Genomic DNA, 15,207 nt, shown 5'->3' with positions numbered 1-15,207 from the left:
TTATGAATTATCAAAATATTTGTTGATTCACTTTCTTTTGATTCAATAAGTAATTAATTGACAAATTGTTTCAGCTCTACATTAATTTCATGTGATTAGCTTTTTTATTTTTTGTCAAGAAACACAGGATATTTGAGGTATATAACACCTGAAAAACAGAGGTTAACACTATGCTGCTTGTGTTATGCATACTAGTCTTAATCAATGATGCTACTGTGCATCCAGGTATATTTATTGTTTTAAGCATGTCTGCTCTGCTGGAATATGCAAATGTGTGAGGTGTTTACAAAAATGGACTGTACCATTGAAGAGGGGGGTTAATGTGAGTTTAAGCAACATATTCTTGGTACATATATATAATGCCACTCGGAGTAATGCTTGTTTACTTGGTGTAAATCATTCCAGAACAACCTGTTATTAAGCCAAGGTCAAATCATCAGAACTTCATCAGTGCAGGAGTCCATGGGAGAGCCAGTGTAGACTTGTGATCAAGTTAGTAAGAGTTAGAATAATTTGAAACAAGCTTGTTATTTTCTATGTTGAAAACAGTTCATTTTAAATGAAAGTTGTGAGCATTTATCCTTTTGAAGATGCCACATTTCCTCCTGGATTGGGACTTGATTGAGGGCACCGGATTAGAAGCACATTTATATCTGTGACAGCCAATTATGAGTGGGAAAAAGTTAGATCTTGGTATTGGTATGGACGTTTTTATTGGACTTTATTAGTTGTAACCCACAGAAGACATTCCACAAATGTGTACCAGGATCTGCAAATATATTTCACTATCCATAAACATGTATTTTTGTATTTGTGTTGTGTAAAGTCACATTATTAGTCACATTAATAGTTTAAATGCAAAGGTTAACTCAGTCAATACTTTTATTTGCAAAGAGATGTGCCCTCTCAAAGTAGTGCTATGATGTTGGATATTACAAGGACTGTGATAAATGCAAATACAGATCTGATGGCATAAAAAAGTAAAAACATTTTTACTTAGATTTAATGTATCATGATCGTAATGCCAGATTGTTGCCAATACACAGCCCAAGTTGTAGAGTCATTGCTTTGGGGATATTATAAATCACCTGAATCCCTATAGAAGTTCTTATTGGACTTTATTAGTTGTAACCCACAGAAGACATTCCACAAATGTGTACCATGATCTGCAAATATTTCACTATCCATAAACATGTATTTTTGTATTTGTGTTGTGTAAAGTCACATCCACAAAAATACAGGATGATTTGCAAATACAGCATACCTTTACTCTGTAAATACGTATTTTAAGGTTTACATGTAAAGTGATATCTACACATTTGTGCGAAATACAAAAATACATGTTTGTGGATAGTGAAATATTTGCAGATCATGGTACACATTTGGGTTACAACTAATAAAGTCCTATGATAACTTCCGTACATTGTGGCTGCTGGAATGTGCAAATGTGTGAGGTGTTTACAAAAATGGACTGTACCATTAAATAGGACGGGGGGGTGATGATGTGAGTTTAAGCAACATATTCTTGGTACATATATATATAATGCCACTCGGGAGTAAAGCTGTTTACTCTAAAGTTAACTATAATTAAGATAATCAGAATAAATGATGACAAAATGATCCAAACTCGGGCAGTTTTGTGATCACTGAAATGGTGGTCTCGTCCACCATTCTCTGCGGTCTGCAGTGGATATGACGTCACTGAGAAAGTGTAGGAGTCGAGAAACTTCACTCATGTAAATAACGAAATAACGTCCAGAAGAAAGCGTGTAGGTAGCAATAATACGCAGTTTATAGCTATATTTAAAAAGCCTAATTTATAACTATGCCCCGTAAAAAGCCATTTAGCAACAAACAGAAGAAGAAACAGCTTCAAGTCAAACGCGAGAGAAAGAGAGGTAACTACAACTGCCGTTAGCTGTTAGCATGCTAGTGTTAGCATGCTAGTGTTAGCATTTAGCATGCTAACGGTCCTAGCTTCACAGTTTAATGTAGTGCATGCTAGCGTTAGCATGCTAGCGTTAGCATTTAGCATGCTAGCAGTTAGCAAGTCAGCTAACGGTCCTCTTGCTCTCACAGCTTAACGTAGTTAAGCAGCAAGTGTGTGTGTCTGTGTTTGTGTGTGTCTATCTCTGTTGGGTTAAGTAAGATTTTCACACTGCAGCCAACAAAAGGTTATATAACATTCTTACATTTGCTGCTAGAAAAAAAGTATATTTATTTTATTTTATTTATAACCTAAAGACATTTTCAAAGTGTGTGTGTGTGTGTGTGTGTGTGTGTGTGTGTGTGTGTGTGTGTGTGATGTAATATTCCTTCACATTTCAAACATGTCCAACCATTCAACAGCTTTGACAGTCACACAAACACATGTTTTGGGAATAAAATGATGTGAATATATTTCAAGCACATGGATATCTTTGAGAACAACATGTGATCATTGTCCATGGGCTATATCTATCTATGTCACTGCCAGGTGTTGTTTTGAAATTGCTCTCCAAGTGACAGTACAACTAACGTTATCCCTGGCACTATATCTTGTATTGTCAAGGGCTAAACAAATCAAATGCTTATGCAATGATTGACCCTTTTGCAACAAAAGCTGCAAGCCTAGTAAGCTATTCTGTTGTTACTATTGTTACTAAGGCAAGTTATGTCACATTGCTTGTTATTGCAGTTATCTGTAAGCTAACAATAACATGGAGTTTTTACTTTACAGGGTAAATAAGTGGTCTGTTGTTACTCTACATGAAAATCTTACTTTTTTTTATATATATAATATGTTTTTGTATATAAAACAAAACGACAAACAAACACTGGTACAGCTCAGATCAAAACATATATATAGGAGGTCATAGGAAATAGTCCATAGTGCTGGGAAGTCACAGGATATATGAGTTTATGTTCAAGTGACTCCTTGTGAGATAATGGAGGAGAGATCAGGTCCAATATAATTCAGATAGGGCTGCCAAATATGTAGAACTGATCTACTTTGGCATGTAGAATATTTGTAAGATATTCCAAAGGGAACATCTCAAATATGACTTTACACCAGCCTTGAACAGACGGTTTCTTATCACTAATCCACTGTAGTAATATACATTTTCTAGCAGCAAATGTAAGAATGTTATATAACCTTTTGTTGGCTGCAGTAGTTTATATTTGTACTTGGGATTCCTAAAATCAAAGACATTGGATTAATTTCTAAATCCTTATCAAATATCTTTTCCATTTCACATAATATTTCAGACCAGTACTTCTTTAATTTATGACACAACCAAAGGCAATGGGTTAAAGTACCTAGTTCTGTTTTACATTTGAGACACAGAGGAGAAAGTGAGGGGATATATGTATTCTATGTATAATTTTAAATTGGATTGCTTTCGTCCGGGTACAGATGGATATCTTTTTAGTATGACTCAGTGTTAACACTCAAACAAGCAACGTCAATCAAGCGATGCCTTCTCACACATTTCTCAAGAATAACATTTTTAGATATGTATTTATTTTATGCTTTTATTTATCCTTTAATTTTCTTACAAGTAAGTATGAAATCATTCCAGAACAACCTGTTATTAAGCCACGGTCAAATCATCATAACTTCATCAGTGCAGGAGTGCCATTGGAGAGCCAGTGTAGACTTGTGATCAAGTTAGTAAGATGTCAGAATAATTTGAAACAAGCTTGTTATTTTCCTATGTTGAAACAGTTCATTTCAATGAAAGTTGTGAGCATTTATCCTTGTGAAGATGCCACATTTCCTCCTGGATTGGGACTTGACTGAGGGCATCGGATTAGAAGCACATTAAATCTGTGACAGACAATTATGAGTGGGAAAAGTTAGATCTTGGTATTGGCTGCATGCCTGTGTTTGACTGTAATCCCTTATTTCTGCCCCTGACTTCCAGGTGACACAGGTTCAGGGCCGAGCAGCCGCAATGCCAGTGTGGAGCGAGGAGGAGAGCGACAGTCGGACACCTCAGACAGTGAGACCACTGATGTTAGGAGAATAAATCAGCAGCCCTCCGGCAGAGAAGGTAGATATGACCCCAACAGGTGAGTTGTCATTATCATTATTAATACTCCCTTTGATTCACTTTCATTAAAAGAATGGTATTGTGAAAGATGTAAGATTCTAAATACACATTGACAGTCAGTTGGCCCGATATCCGATCCAGTATCAGTATCGGTGCATTCCTACAGAGCATGCATGTAATAAGAAAAAGAGGCCAGTTTTTTAGCACTGTATTTTAGTGACTCTATTTTGGCTCTCTTGATTGCTCTAATTTGGCTGTAGAAAACACCATACTGTGTGTGTATTGTTAATGTTCTCATCTAACTTTGACTGAGACATCTATTTCTTTAGTGTGTGTGATGTGAAGTTAAATCTAGAAAAAGTAGATCATCGGTTAGATGCATGTTCTTAAAAATACTTAAATCATCAATCTTCTCTTCAGGTTTCGACTGCACTTTGAGAAGGAGAGTAAAGAGGACGTAGAAAAGAGGAAGAAGGTGGCCAGGGAGAAGGTGCTGCAGCCTGCCTTGGACAAAGAACTTGAGATCAACATCAATGACATCTACCCCTCCGATAAAGGTCTGGCTGCTTTTTAATGCTTTTCACATGACAGTCTCAAAATAAGCTGAACAGATGAGCAGAGTAGGTTAATGGAGTGGGTCACTGCTTGACACGCTGAAACTTAATTATTCACTGCCAGGTCTTGGTTTCCCACGACGGCCGTCCTGGAGTTATGACATGACACGAGAGAGCCTGCAGAGGAAAGAGGAGAAGTCGTACAGAGAGTACCTGGAAGACCTGCACTCCAGAAACCCATCTGGCTCTCTCAGCCACTTTGAGCACAATCTGGAGGTACGTTACTTAATTGATACACTCACGGACAGTTAGGTGAAGGCGCCCACTTTTTCGCCCACTTTTTCGCCCACTTTTTCTTCTTCTCTACTCTCTCAATGCACAGCTGGTTCTGGCTGTTATTAACCATTAGCTCACCATACCTAGATCATGTAAAGACACAAAAAATGGCAGCAGACAACAGTAAACCAAGACAAGCTTTATTAATATGTTATGACTCGGTCAATAGCTATCTTGTGTAGGCCATGTGAAGACATGTTGATGTTTATGGTGGCAGTTCAAGCACACATATTTGGATATTGCAAATTTCTGCATAGCCACCTCGCCTTCACCAAAAAAGGCAGCCATAGGCATACCCAAGATTTGTTTTCGGTATCCGAGGCAGCTCCTTCCTTTTCAAATGGTGCGATGTAGCTAAAAAAAGAGAATTAACATTTTGCTACCAGTATCATTACATTATTAGCATCACTGGATGTTGAGTTTCTTGCTAGAAGCTAGCAAGCTAGCTAGGTTTGTTAAGATCAAATTGGTACAAATTGCCTATATCAATGTAACACTAAGTAATTAGTCAGCTTAGTTTGCCCCACTTGTTTCATCAAAGTCACAAATAATGGTAAGTTGATTTAAGAAGGTGACAAAACCTGAGTTAAATCGTACTTAGAACCGAATGCATAGCTACTGATTTGACAGACACAAACGGGACAATAAAGTTACTTGGCAAAAAAAAAATCAATAGCTACTGGGCATTCGTGTTCCACGTAAACCAGTGATCTACGTGGGAGTTCTTGTCATGCTCAACAGGAACGCAACCCCCCCGTGGCTGTAATCGGACTGTATGTGGGGCATGGTGAATGACGCAGCTTAATTTTTTCTTTAACAAGTTTCAACATGGTGTGTGAAAGCTAAATTAACTCAGACAAAGGGGAAAACTTATCAAGATCATTGGTGGACCTACTTGAAATGTGCATATTGCCATAAACACTGTATTTTTAATGTCCCAATTCAGATAATTTGCCGGTCTTTGTCCTAGCAATTAATTTAGCAGTTAAAGTCCACCCCGTTTATTGTATTAAATCACCCAGCAATAAAGGTCAGACCTCACAAATGTTCTGGTGAACCAGGATTAGTCCATACATTAATAACGTTCTCTGGTGTACACATTTGCTTTTGACCCTCTTTGCCCTCAGTATTAATTGTTTTCTTCAGCTGAGAGCGGTAGGTTTAGCATGCAGCCATAGAACCATTTTTATTATATGAGATCCTGGTTTTAAAAGCTCAGACTGCCAGCACCTTTTCTGTGCAAAATGAATATTTATGAATCCTGTTAAATCCAACAGAAAACAGCATGAAGTAATCCTGTTTGTTTATGAGTTGCCTGTAAACTGATGATTATCCTGCAGACTTGCTGTGCCACTTTTGTCATAAAGACAACTGTTGAGGCTTTTATCCAGCGTAAAACTCCAGGACGCACCCTGAACTGAATATTTCTTTGTGGTAAAGTTGGATCATGTGGGGATCTGTGAGAATTTTATTACATGCCTGTGTATTGTCTGTTTTTTTCCACTGGGGACAAAGTGACATCGTTCCTTACATGCTGTGATATTGCTCAGTTTTGCTCAGGCTGTGAAAATGGTAACATTATTTTTCAAAATCAAAAACCCTGCAGATCATTTAATTTCAAAGCGTGGGCTGAGCTCAGGAGGCACATCTCCGCAGAAGCGGGGCTTGAGCAGCTGGTGGTGTAATAAGTGATTCCCAGTAATCTAGAGATGATGGCTTTTTAAGTGGAGCTGAGGATCAAAATGATGCCTGTTTGAGTACATATTATTTTTATCGTATTGAAACGGAGCATTAGATTTAGGGGGATTTATTGGCAGTAATAATATTCATAACTATGTTTTCATAAGTGTATAATAACCTGAAACTAAGAATTGTGTTTTCGTTAGCTTAGAATGAGCCCTTCATATCTACATAGGGAGCGAGTCCTCTTCACGGAGTCATGTTTAGCCCAGAACGGACAAACCAAACACTGGCTCTAGAGAGTCTTTCGTGTTTTTACGTTTCCTGAAGGCCACCGTAGTTCTCTACATGCTTGGAAATGGACGGTTGAGTGGAGGGGTATTCAGCTGGTTGTAATCTACAACCTCACCGCTAGATGCCATTAAATCCTACACACTTGTCCTTTTAAAGTAGTTTTAAAAATAGTAATTTACCCTTCTTTCTTAATAATTTGTCATGCTGAATAAGAACACAAATTGTGAATTCATAGACATGACTTTGTTTTGTTAACAATATTAAACCTCACCTTACTTCCCACCCTTTTCATTCTTCTTCACTTCTTTTAGACGTGGAGGCAGCTATGGAGAGTGTTGGAGATGTCAGATGTCATCCTGCTCATCGTGGACATCAGGCACCCGGTAGGTGATCTAGTAAGGCAAAAGCCTGCAGGATGGATCAGACCACTAGATGGAGACACAGTCAACATCCATCTGAATGTCTGATATAGTTATTTGAGTAACTTATTATTTATCAGTTCATTTACCTGACACACATTGTTCACATTTGTCATGTTTTTGTTTGCTAATTTGGTCACCTAAAATAATTGTTCACATTATAACAGACCTTATTTTTATGCTGACTGGACAGATGTATCATGCTGTATCTTGGAAAGTGCCAAGACAAAATAAAAGTAATATTGACAAGATGGAAAGATTTAAAGACAGTTATTACTGATCTTAGTAGTAGATTTGGAGGCAAAGAAAATGAGATCACTTTTAGAAGTAAAATTTAGTTTTCTGGCGCTTATTGTTTGTCGACAAATTAAATGGTCATATTTTGTTTTTGGATCAATTTGATCCTCAGATCAGCAGTTTGGTTTAGCAATGTCTCACAGTATTTAACCATTTGTTTTCCTTCATAAGTGTCTCATTAAATCTAAAATCATGTTGTAGTTTTGTTGATAAACTGAGAGGAAATGGTTGCATTAAATGTACTTCTGTCTTCATAGTGTGTCAGTGTGATTAGCTACTCATGATTTGATTCCAAGTTAAAATTAAACCCAGTTCTTTGGTTCTAATTATCAGCTCTCGATGTACCTATTCTACCTTTCAAGCCAGATACACTTTATGTAAAGTGAATTCACTTTCTCTATTTAGAGTTTCCAGTATTTATGTAAAGTTAAAAACAGCACAACTCATCTTGTACCTATTAACAAGGATATGATCTAGTGGCTTATTTGTTGAATAGGCCATAATTACTATTTTAATAAGGGGTATCCTCATTTAAACCACCCAGGTGCTGCAGTTCCCTCCAACCCTTTACCACTACATCACAGGAGATCTCCAGAAGCATGTGATCCTGGTGTTGAACAAAGCCGACCTGTGTCCTCCCCCACTGGTGATCGCCTGGAAACACTACATGACCTCCCAGTTCCCCCACCTGCAAATAGTCTGCTTCACCTCCCACCCTGGACAGCCCTACAGCACAGGTGAGGAGAGATGGAGTAGGAGGAGGGAGAAAGTGGTGGGATGGGATGAGCACTGAGTGACACACATAAGAGATAACATCAGACAGACATTGAAATTGAAATAAACCTGCCACTCAGTGAATTTATTTGAGTGCAATATCACCAGAATAACCCGACTAGCTCTTAGAATAACCATCTGTCTGTCTGATGGCTTGTAGTGCTCCAGAAGAAGAGGATGAGGAAGAAGGCTGACTGGTGTCACGCAGGAGGTCCTTTAGATATCCTGAAGGCCTGTCAGGAGATCACAGCAGGGAGAGGTGGGTGTCTGTCCACTTTTAATCTTTCATACTCATAATAAAGCCATAATAACTAATTCATCTGTCAGTTATCTACTGTGTGAACTTGACTCTTTGCATATTCACATTTGTATTGATCCTTTAAGTGTTACCTTTTTTTTTTCAAAGTTGACCTATCCAGCTGGGAGCAGAAGATAAAGAGAGATGCTGTTGCTGAGCAACGGGATGGGGAGCGACCCGATGAAGGAGCAGAGTCGGTGCTGGTAGAGCATCAAACTGACAGCGCTATGGAAATGGGCAGCTTATCCCAGGAGCTCTACAAAGATGGGGTTCTCACAGTGGGCTGCATAGGTACACATCCGAGTTTTCCCTGTAGCCAGAGTTTCTTTTAATTATTCCAAAACAAAATCTTGCAAAGAAACTGGGATATTTTTTCAAGATCTTACCAGTTTTGTTTTTTTTTTACTTTATGATGATAAATGCATCAAAACATTAAGCACCTTTCTCTCCAATCCCCTGGACAACTTCAGTCTAGCATCAGCAAACCAAATTAGGGACATCATTTGTAGATATTAAAAACTGACATCCTTTTTTTCCCCCCTTAGGCTTACCAAATGTTGGTAAATCATCTGTTATAAACAGCCTGGTGGCGAGGAAGGTAGTGAGCGTGTCCCGAACCCCAGGCCACACCAAATACTTCCAGACCTACTACCTCACCCCGACAGTCAAACTCTGCGACTGCCCTGGACTGGTTTTCCCTTCCCTTGTTGATAAACAGTTGCAGGTACAACCTCACTTTTGAGAGCAGATGTGTCTTTGAGTTTACTTACTTCACACTTAATTGTGTTGAAGTGCACACCCACACACCTCCGGGAAGATGGTTTATTGATTTTATACATTCCCTCTCAGTTTTTGGATACTATGTTTGTGCCATTTTCTCTTTGAATTTTCTTATTTATCTTTTTTCTTTCTCCCTCTTATCTTGTATTTTTGCCTTTTGTTTTATTTTCTCTAGATTCTGGCGGGCATCTACCCAGTTTCCCAGCTGCAGGAGCCCTACAGCTCAGTTGGTTATCTGTGCGAAAGGACCCCTTTCCTCTCTGTGCTGAAGCTCATACATCCCAGTTTACTGGAGGAAAAACCCCATAATAGAAACAAGAGGTCTGATGAGCTCAACTGGACTGCCTGGGAAGTGTGCGAGTGTGAGTATTCTCTGTGACACTTACCATCTAATTTGTAGCTTTTAAGAGTTTGTGAATCATATGTGCACAGTTACTCACCTACTTCACTAACTCAGTACACCAAAATATTGAGAGGCAAATAGCCATCTTCCCTAAATAGGCACCCAGGTCATGGCCATCAAAATATTTACCCTCCACAAGTAAAAAGCCAATCCCCACTTTGAGCCAGTGACATGTGAGATCTGTTGGCTATAAAAGAAAACGCATCGCGAGACTTTTCATTTAAAGGTGCTAAATGTGAGATTGGGAGTATTTATATTGCCTCCGCACGGCTCTCAACATAGCGACGGCTGAGCTGGCGGCTCGCAGCTAATGGTGCAAACAGCGCTAACAGTGAAAACAAAGACAACTGTGCTGACAGAACTAACACTGTTAACCTGGGGGGGTGGAACCGGAGGGTGGGTGCTACGCTTCCGCAACTGTGCTGTTGGTTGGGACGGCGTTATCAGCTGGAACCCTCTGTATGAGCGCAGTGCAGAGCGGCGGTTGTGAGCTAGCCAATTGAATACGCTCACATGCACTAAAAGCACGCACGGCCGGCCCGTCGATGTCGAAGCTTGGATTACAACACACATACATACTCCACTATATCTTTACATAGCAAGTTGTTGTTTGGTGCTATATTAATACTCTGGATATTGAATTTAGCCCCTTTAATTATGGCCAATACCATGATGTGTTCTACTGTCATTAACACCTGTCATCATCCATCTGTCTTTGCGTTCTTTAGCCTGGGCAGAGAGGAGAGGCTATAAGACAGCAAAAGCAGCTCGCCACGATGTTTACCGTGCAGCTAACAGTCTCCTGCGGTTGGCAGTTGATGGCAGATTATGCCTCTGCCTGAGACCACCTGGCTACAGCTGCCTGAAAGGTAAAAGAGGCTCTTCTATGACTCATCATTTCAGCTTCGAGTGTATTTGAAAGGTTAAAACAGCAGGTGGGTGGAATTAATTTTTTCTTTGGGGGGATTATTTATGTTCTACAGAGCACTGGGAAAATCACCCAGACCTGCCAGACATTGTGGCTCTGCAGGGAAGGACGACAGCGGCGGAAGGAACGGGAGAGAGGGACGATGATGATGACGGAGAGTCCAGCACCGAGCCAGAGGAAGAGAGAGACCGGGACGCAGACGATGATGAGGATGGAGATGATGATGATGAGGGGTTTGGAGAAGCAAGACGGAAGGAAGAGAAGCCATCTGGCTTCACCGTCAACATGTACAATGTCCTTCGGGAAAACGAGTGTGAGTGATGACGGAGGGAAAGACGAGCAGGAAGTTGTTCCTTTTCCCTGACTTCTCCCCCGTTTACCCTCAGTGCACTTTTCATTCCTTTTTTCCCCCTAAATCTGTATTCCTTCTAATTTTTTTCTTGCATCTCCACTCCTCATGTCATTCCCTCTGTACATGAACATGATCTATTCTAATTCATTCACCCATCTCCCTATGATATACAGAGCATATTCATGTATTCAAATGCTGTGCCTCTGCTCTGCTTGTTCATCCATGAAGCTTGTTCTTTAGTGTTGCTTCTAGGAATAGGTTTGGTTTGGTTTGATTTTAATTTCTTTTTTTTGCATGTAGTTCTCAGAAGCAAATGAACAAAGTAACCTCCCTCAGCCTGGATCAATCAACCAACTGGTTTTCAATCTCTTTATTGATAAGTGACTTCACAGCTGAGATGCCAAAGTTCAGGAAAGGATGATAAAACAAATCGGATGCACTGTCGATATGATGTCATTCACTGGAGCAGCCATTTGGCTCTCAGAGCAGCTGGAGATTTAAGACCACGACTCTAAATCTTCTTTATCGACCATAGTTTGTCACAACTTTGGTTAAAGGGTGTGGGGATGGGAGATATAAGGCCATAAAAGTGGAATGAATAAAACCATCATTTCACACACACACAGTTTTGCAGTTACCAGTATTATGGCTCTGTTAGAGGTTCATTTATCTGAACTTGTTTATGATTTAGATAATACTGTATCTGAGAGTGATATTTTATTTGGTGTGATTCTACACAGTCAGCAGGAAATTTCAAAAAATGTTTGGGTGTGGGGAGGGGAGGGTTTTTGAATCCTGTATTGCTGGACGAGGCTGTTTCAGGAATTTAACTTGTAGTGTTTTAACTACTACACAAATTATCCTTAGATGCTGATGGAGATCTACAGTATGTAGTGCAGGATTTTGGCTACACTCATTCAGCAAGTTTATATGCTAATGGCGGTACAGTGGGTTTGATCCAACAGAGACTGCTAAGCAATCAGTTACAGGACTAGTTTGACATTTTGGGAAATCCGTTTATCCACTTTCTTAGATTCAGATGAGATTGACACCACTCTTGTATCAAAGTTGGAGACATGACACGTGAGCTTAGCTTAACACAAAGACTGGAACAGCTAGCCCTTCTCTGTCCAAAGGCAACAAAAAATGCCTAACAGGGCCTCTAAAGATTATGACTTACCACATTATTATCTTATCTGTTTAAGCTGTACAAAAAACAAAGTGTTAAAATTATACGTTGTGGTTTTAGACTCCAGGAAGTTACAGAAACCGGCCAAGAAATAGTCCACTACATACCCCTGGAAAACCCTGTTTTTGTTTTGTATGGATTAAAGGACCAGTGTGTAGCATTTCGAGGGATCTATCTGCAGAAATGCAATATAATATTGATAACTATGGTTTCATTGTTGTGTAATCACCTGAAACTAAGAATCGCTGTGTAAGCTTCTTTAGCTTAGAATGAGCCCTTCATATCTACATAGGGAGCGGGTCCTCTTCACGGAGTCCGCCATGTCGCTCAAACCAAACCCTGGTTATGCATTACCTGAAGGCCACCGCAGTTCTCCGACACGCTAGTGAAACTGCGGTAACATGAGCCGCAGAGTGTAAAACCGTGGTAACGCCAGTCGCTGTCTGACTTACGTTGCTCCTAAAGTAGTATTATTATGGTAAGGATGGCCTCTGAGCGAAACAAACGGCGTTACCACGGTTTTGTACTCGCACTCTCACTTTACCGCAGTCTTGGAAAAGGAGGAGTGAACGGAGGGGTACTCAGTTGGTTGCAGTCTGAAACCACACCAATAGATGCCGCCAGATCCTACACACTGTACCTTTAAACAAACAAGATATAATGCGTTAAATAGTGAGTTTTAAAGGTGCTTATATATTTACCGTGCAGATATAAGAGTCTTATGGATCTTCTCACGTAACTACATGAAAGTGAATAAGTGTATTTACCAAAATGTTGACCTTCCTTTAACCACATAGAAAGAGAGACTGGCCCTCTTGGCTTCCTTCTGTCCATCATTATAAAAGACGTTACACACTCCATCTGTGTTGTTAAGAACTATAAGTTCGACACAGTGCTCCGTTTCATGGTCAGATCTTTCAATACTGTTGAGATACCTGCTGCAGACGATTCTCAGTGGTCGCCAACGCCATATTTTCATTTAATTATCTGTTGAAATTAGAATAACTGACATGTTTGCCGGTCTCTCTCTCTCTCTCTCTCTCTTACTTACTGTGCGACGACCCCGCTATAATCCTGAGTGCTGTATTACTGTGTGCTGTTGTCGTACCTCATTCATGTATTTCACTGAGGGAACTCTACAGCACAGTGCTGTGTTACTGTGTAATACATCACCCTGCAGCCACATGCAATCATTTTTACCATTGGTACAGTGTAAAGCAGATACTCAACACTACCACGTTGTTAGAAACACAACGGCTTTTAGTTGTGTTGATGTGAATATTAAAACTGACAGCGTCTGGAGAGTGTAGTGTGAAGGCTTGAGGTGTATTCAGGCTATTTGCTGCATTCCTCATTTCATTCCTAGTACGCCGTATGATGACTGGACTGCTTTCTGCAATAAAAGAAAATAATCCTCTAAACCATATAGATGTCTGTGACTGTTTTTGTATTTAATTTAAAGACATCTTTAAGACATTCTCTTGAGAAACCAACTATGATTTATTGTTTTATTAAAGAAGACACAAACACCATGCCAACTGACACTCATGTCAAATGCACATAATTAAACTGGGAACAGATGATGTTTTAACTTTTCCTTTAAATGTTTTGACACATTTTTAGAGGAGACTTTTGATCAAAGTGGACAGCTTGGATGAGCTTTGTCAGACTAATTACACTGCCTGAATGCCAAATAGTCATTTATACATTTATTCTCATGGAGACGTTAGTGCTTTATGGTTGATGTTGTCTTGTAATTAGTTAGGGGACTTCCTTTTACCAAAGACAGATAATTACTACGATGAGATTTACTGATACTGCTGCACCATACTTAGATCTAATTAAAGTCCTCCCAAACTACTTAATTGGTAAATTTCCAGATGGGCGATATTTGAAGCAGATAGCTTGAAATGAAGTAAAATGTACCCAACCACAAAATCATTAAGGAATAATTTAAGTAATCAGCAAGCTTGAGTGCTCATGGTATAATTATTTGTAAATGGGGCTATTTAATTACATGCAAAACTAATGTTATGCTAAATATTTGTGCATATGGATGCACTGTATTATGAGCACTGTGATGACCAGGTGCTCACCTGCCTTTTGCCCAGTGCATTATGGGATAGACTCCAACCTACCCTGTGTAGAAAATAGATGGATGCGCATTCCCATATTCATGGTTGTGTCTAGAAGGTAACCCACAAATTGTGAAAACTTGAAAAAAACCTTAACCATTCGAGATCAATACCTAACCTTAACTATTCGAGATCATTGCCTAACCTTAACTATTCGAGATCAATACCTAACCTTAACTATTCGAGATCATTGCCTAACCTTAACTATTCGAGATCATTGCCTAACCTTAACTATTCGAGATCAATACCTAACCTTAACTATTCGAGATCATTGCCTAACCTTAACTATTCGAGATCATTGCCTAACCTTAACTATTCAAGATCAATGCCTAACCTTAACTATTCGAAGTCAGTGCCTAACCTTAACCATTCAAGGTCAATGCCTAACCTTAATCATTCGAGGTCAACGCCTAACCTTAACCATTCGAGGTCAGTGCCTAACCTTAACTATTCGAGATCCATACCTAACCTTAACTATTCAAGGTCAAAACCTAACCTTAACTATTCGAGGTCAATGTCTAACCTTAACTATTCGAGGTCAATGCCTAACCTTAACTATTCAAGATCAAAGCCTAACCTTAACCATTCAAGGTCAATGCCTAACCTTAACCAATAGAGGTAAATGCCTAACCTTAACCTAACCATCGCACAAGAGTTTTGCAATTTGTGTTTCATGTTGAAGAAAATGATTAAAAAGTATCACATCTTGTATTTCAAGCAACACCTGAAAC

General features: G+C 39.4%; 1 protein-coding gene across 1 annotated transcript; it reads left to right on the top strand.

Moving 5' to 3' along the window:
* The first annotated feature begins 1,692 nt into the window (after positions 1 to 1,692).
* On the top strand, positions 1,693 to 13,762 carry gnl1 (guanine nucleotide binding protein-like 1). The gene is made up of 12 exons (XM_074653246.1): positions 1,693 to 1,898; positions 3,909 to 4,056; positions 4,458 to 4,594; positions 4,716 to 4,867; positions 7,213 to 7,284; positions 8,162 to 8,354; positions 8,552 to 8,650; positions 8,798 to 8,980; positions 9,235 to 9,413; positions 9,645 to 9,831; positions 10,601 to 10,741; positions 10,856 to 13,762. Exons 1-12 carry the CDS (start codon positions 1,826 to 1,828, stop codon positions 11,119 to 11,121), a joined length of 1,830 nt encoding a protein of 609 aa, XP_074509347.1. The 5' UTR covers positions 1,693 to 1,825; the 3' UTR covers positions 11,122 to 13,762.
* The last annotated feature ends 1,445 nt before the right edge of the window (positions 13,763 to 15,207 follow it).

The sequence above is a fragment of the Sebastes fasciatus genome, chromosome 12, assembly GCF_043250625.1.
Source record: "Sebastes fasciatus isolate fSebFas1 chromosome 12, fSebFas1.pri, whole genome shotgun sequence".
In the NCBI taxonomy this organism is placed as follows: Eukaryota; Metazoa; Chordata; class Actinopteri; order Perciformes; family Sebastidae; genus Sebastes; species Sebastes fasciatus.
This window is presented reverse-complemented; position numbering and strand designations above follow the sequence as displayed.

Excerpts from the sequence above, each read along its gene's own strand:
- gnl1 (XM_074653246.1), top strand. The coding sequence starts at position 1,826 with ATGCCCCGTAAAAAGCCATTTAGCAACAAACAGAAGAAGAAACAGCTT. Across the intron at positions 4,595-4,715 it reads CATCTACCCCTCCGATAAAG|GTCTTGGTTTCCCACGACGG; the intron begins GTCTGGCTGCTT and ends ATTCACTGCCAG. Across the intron at positions 7,285-8,161 it reads TCGTGGACATCAGGCACCCG|GTGCTGCAGTTCCCTCCAAC; the intron begins GTAGGTGATCTA and ends TAAACCACCCAG.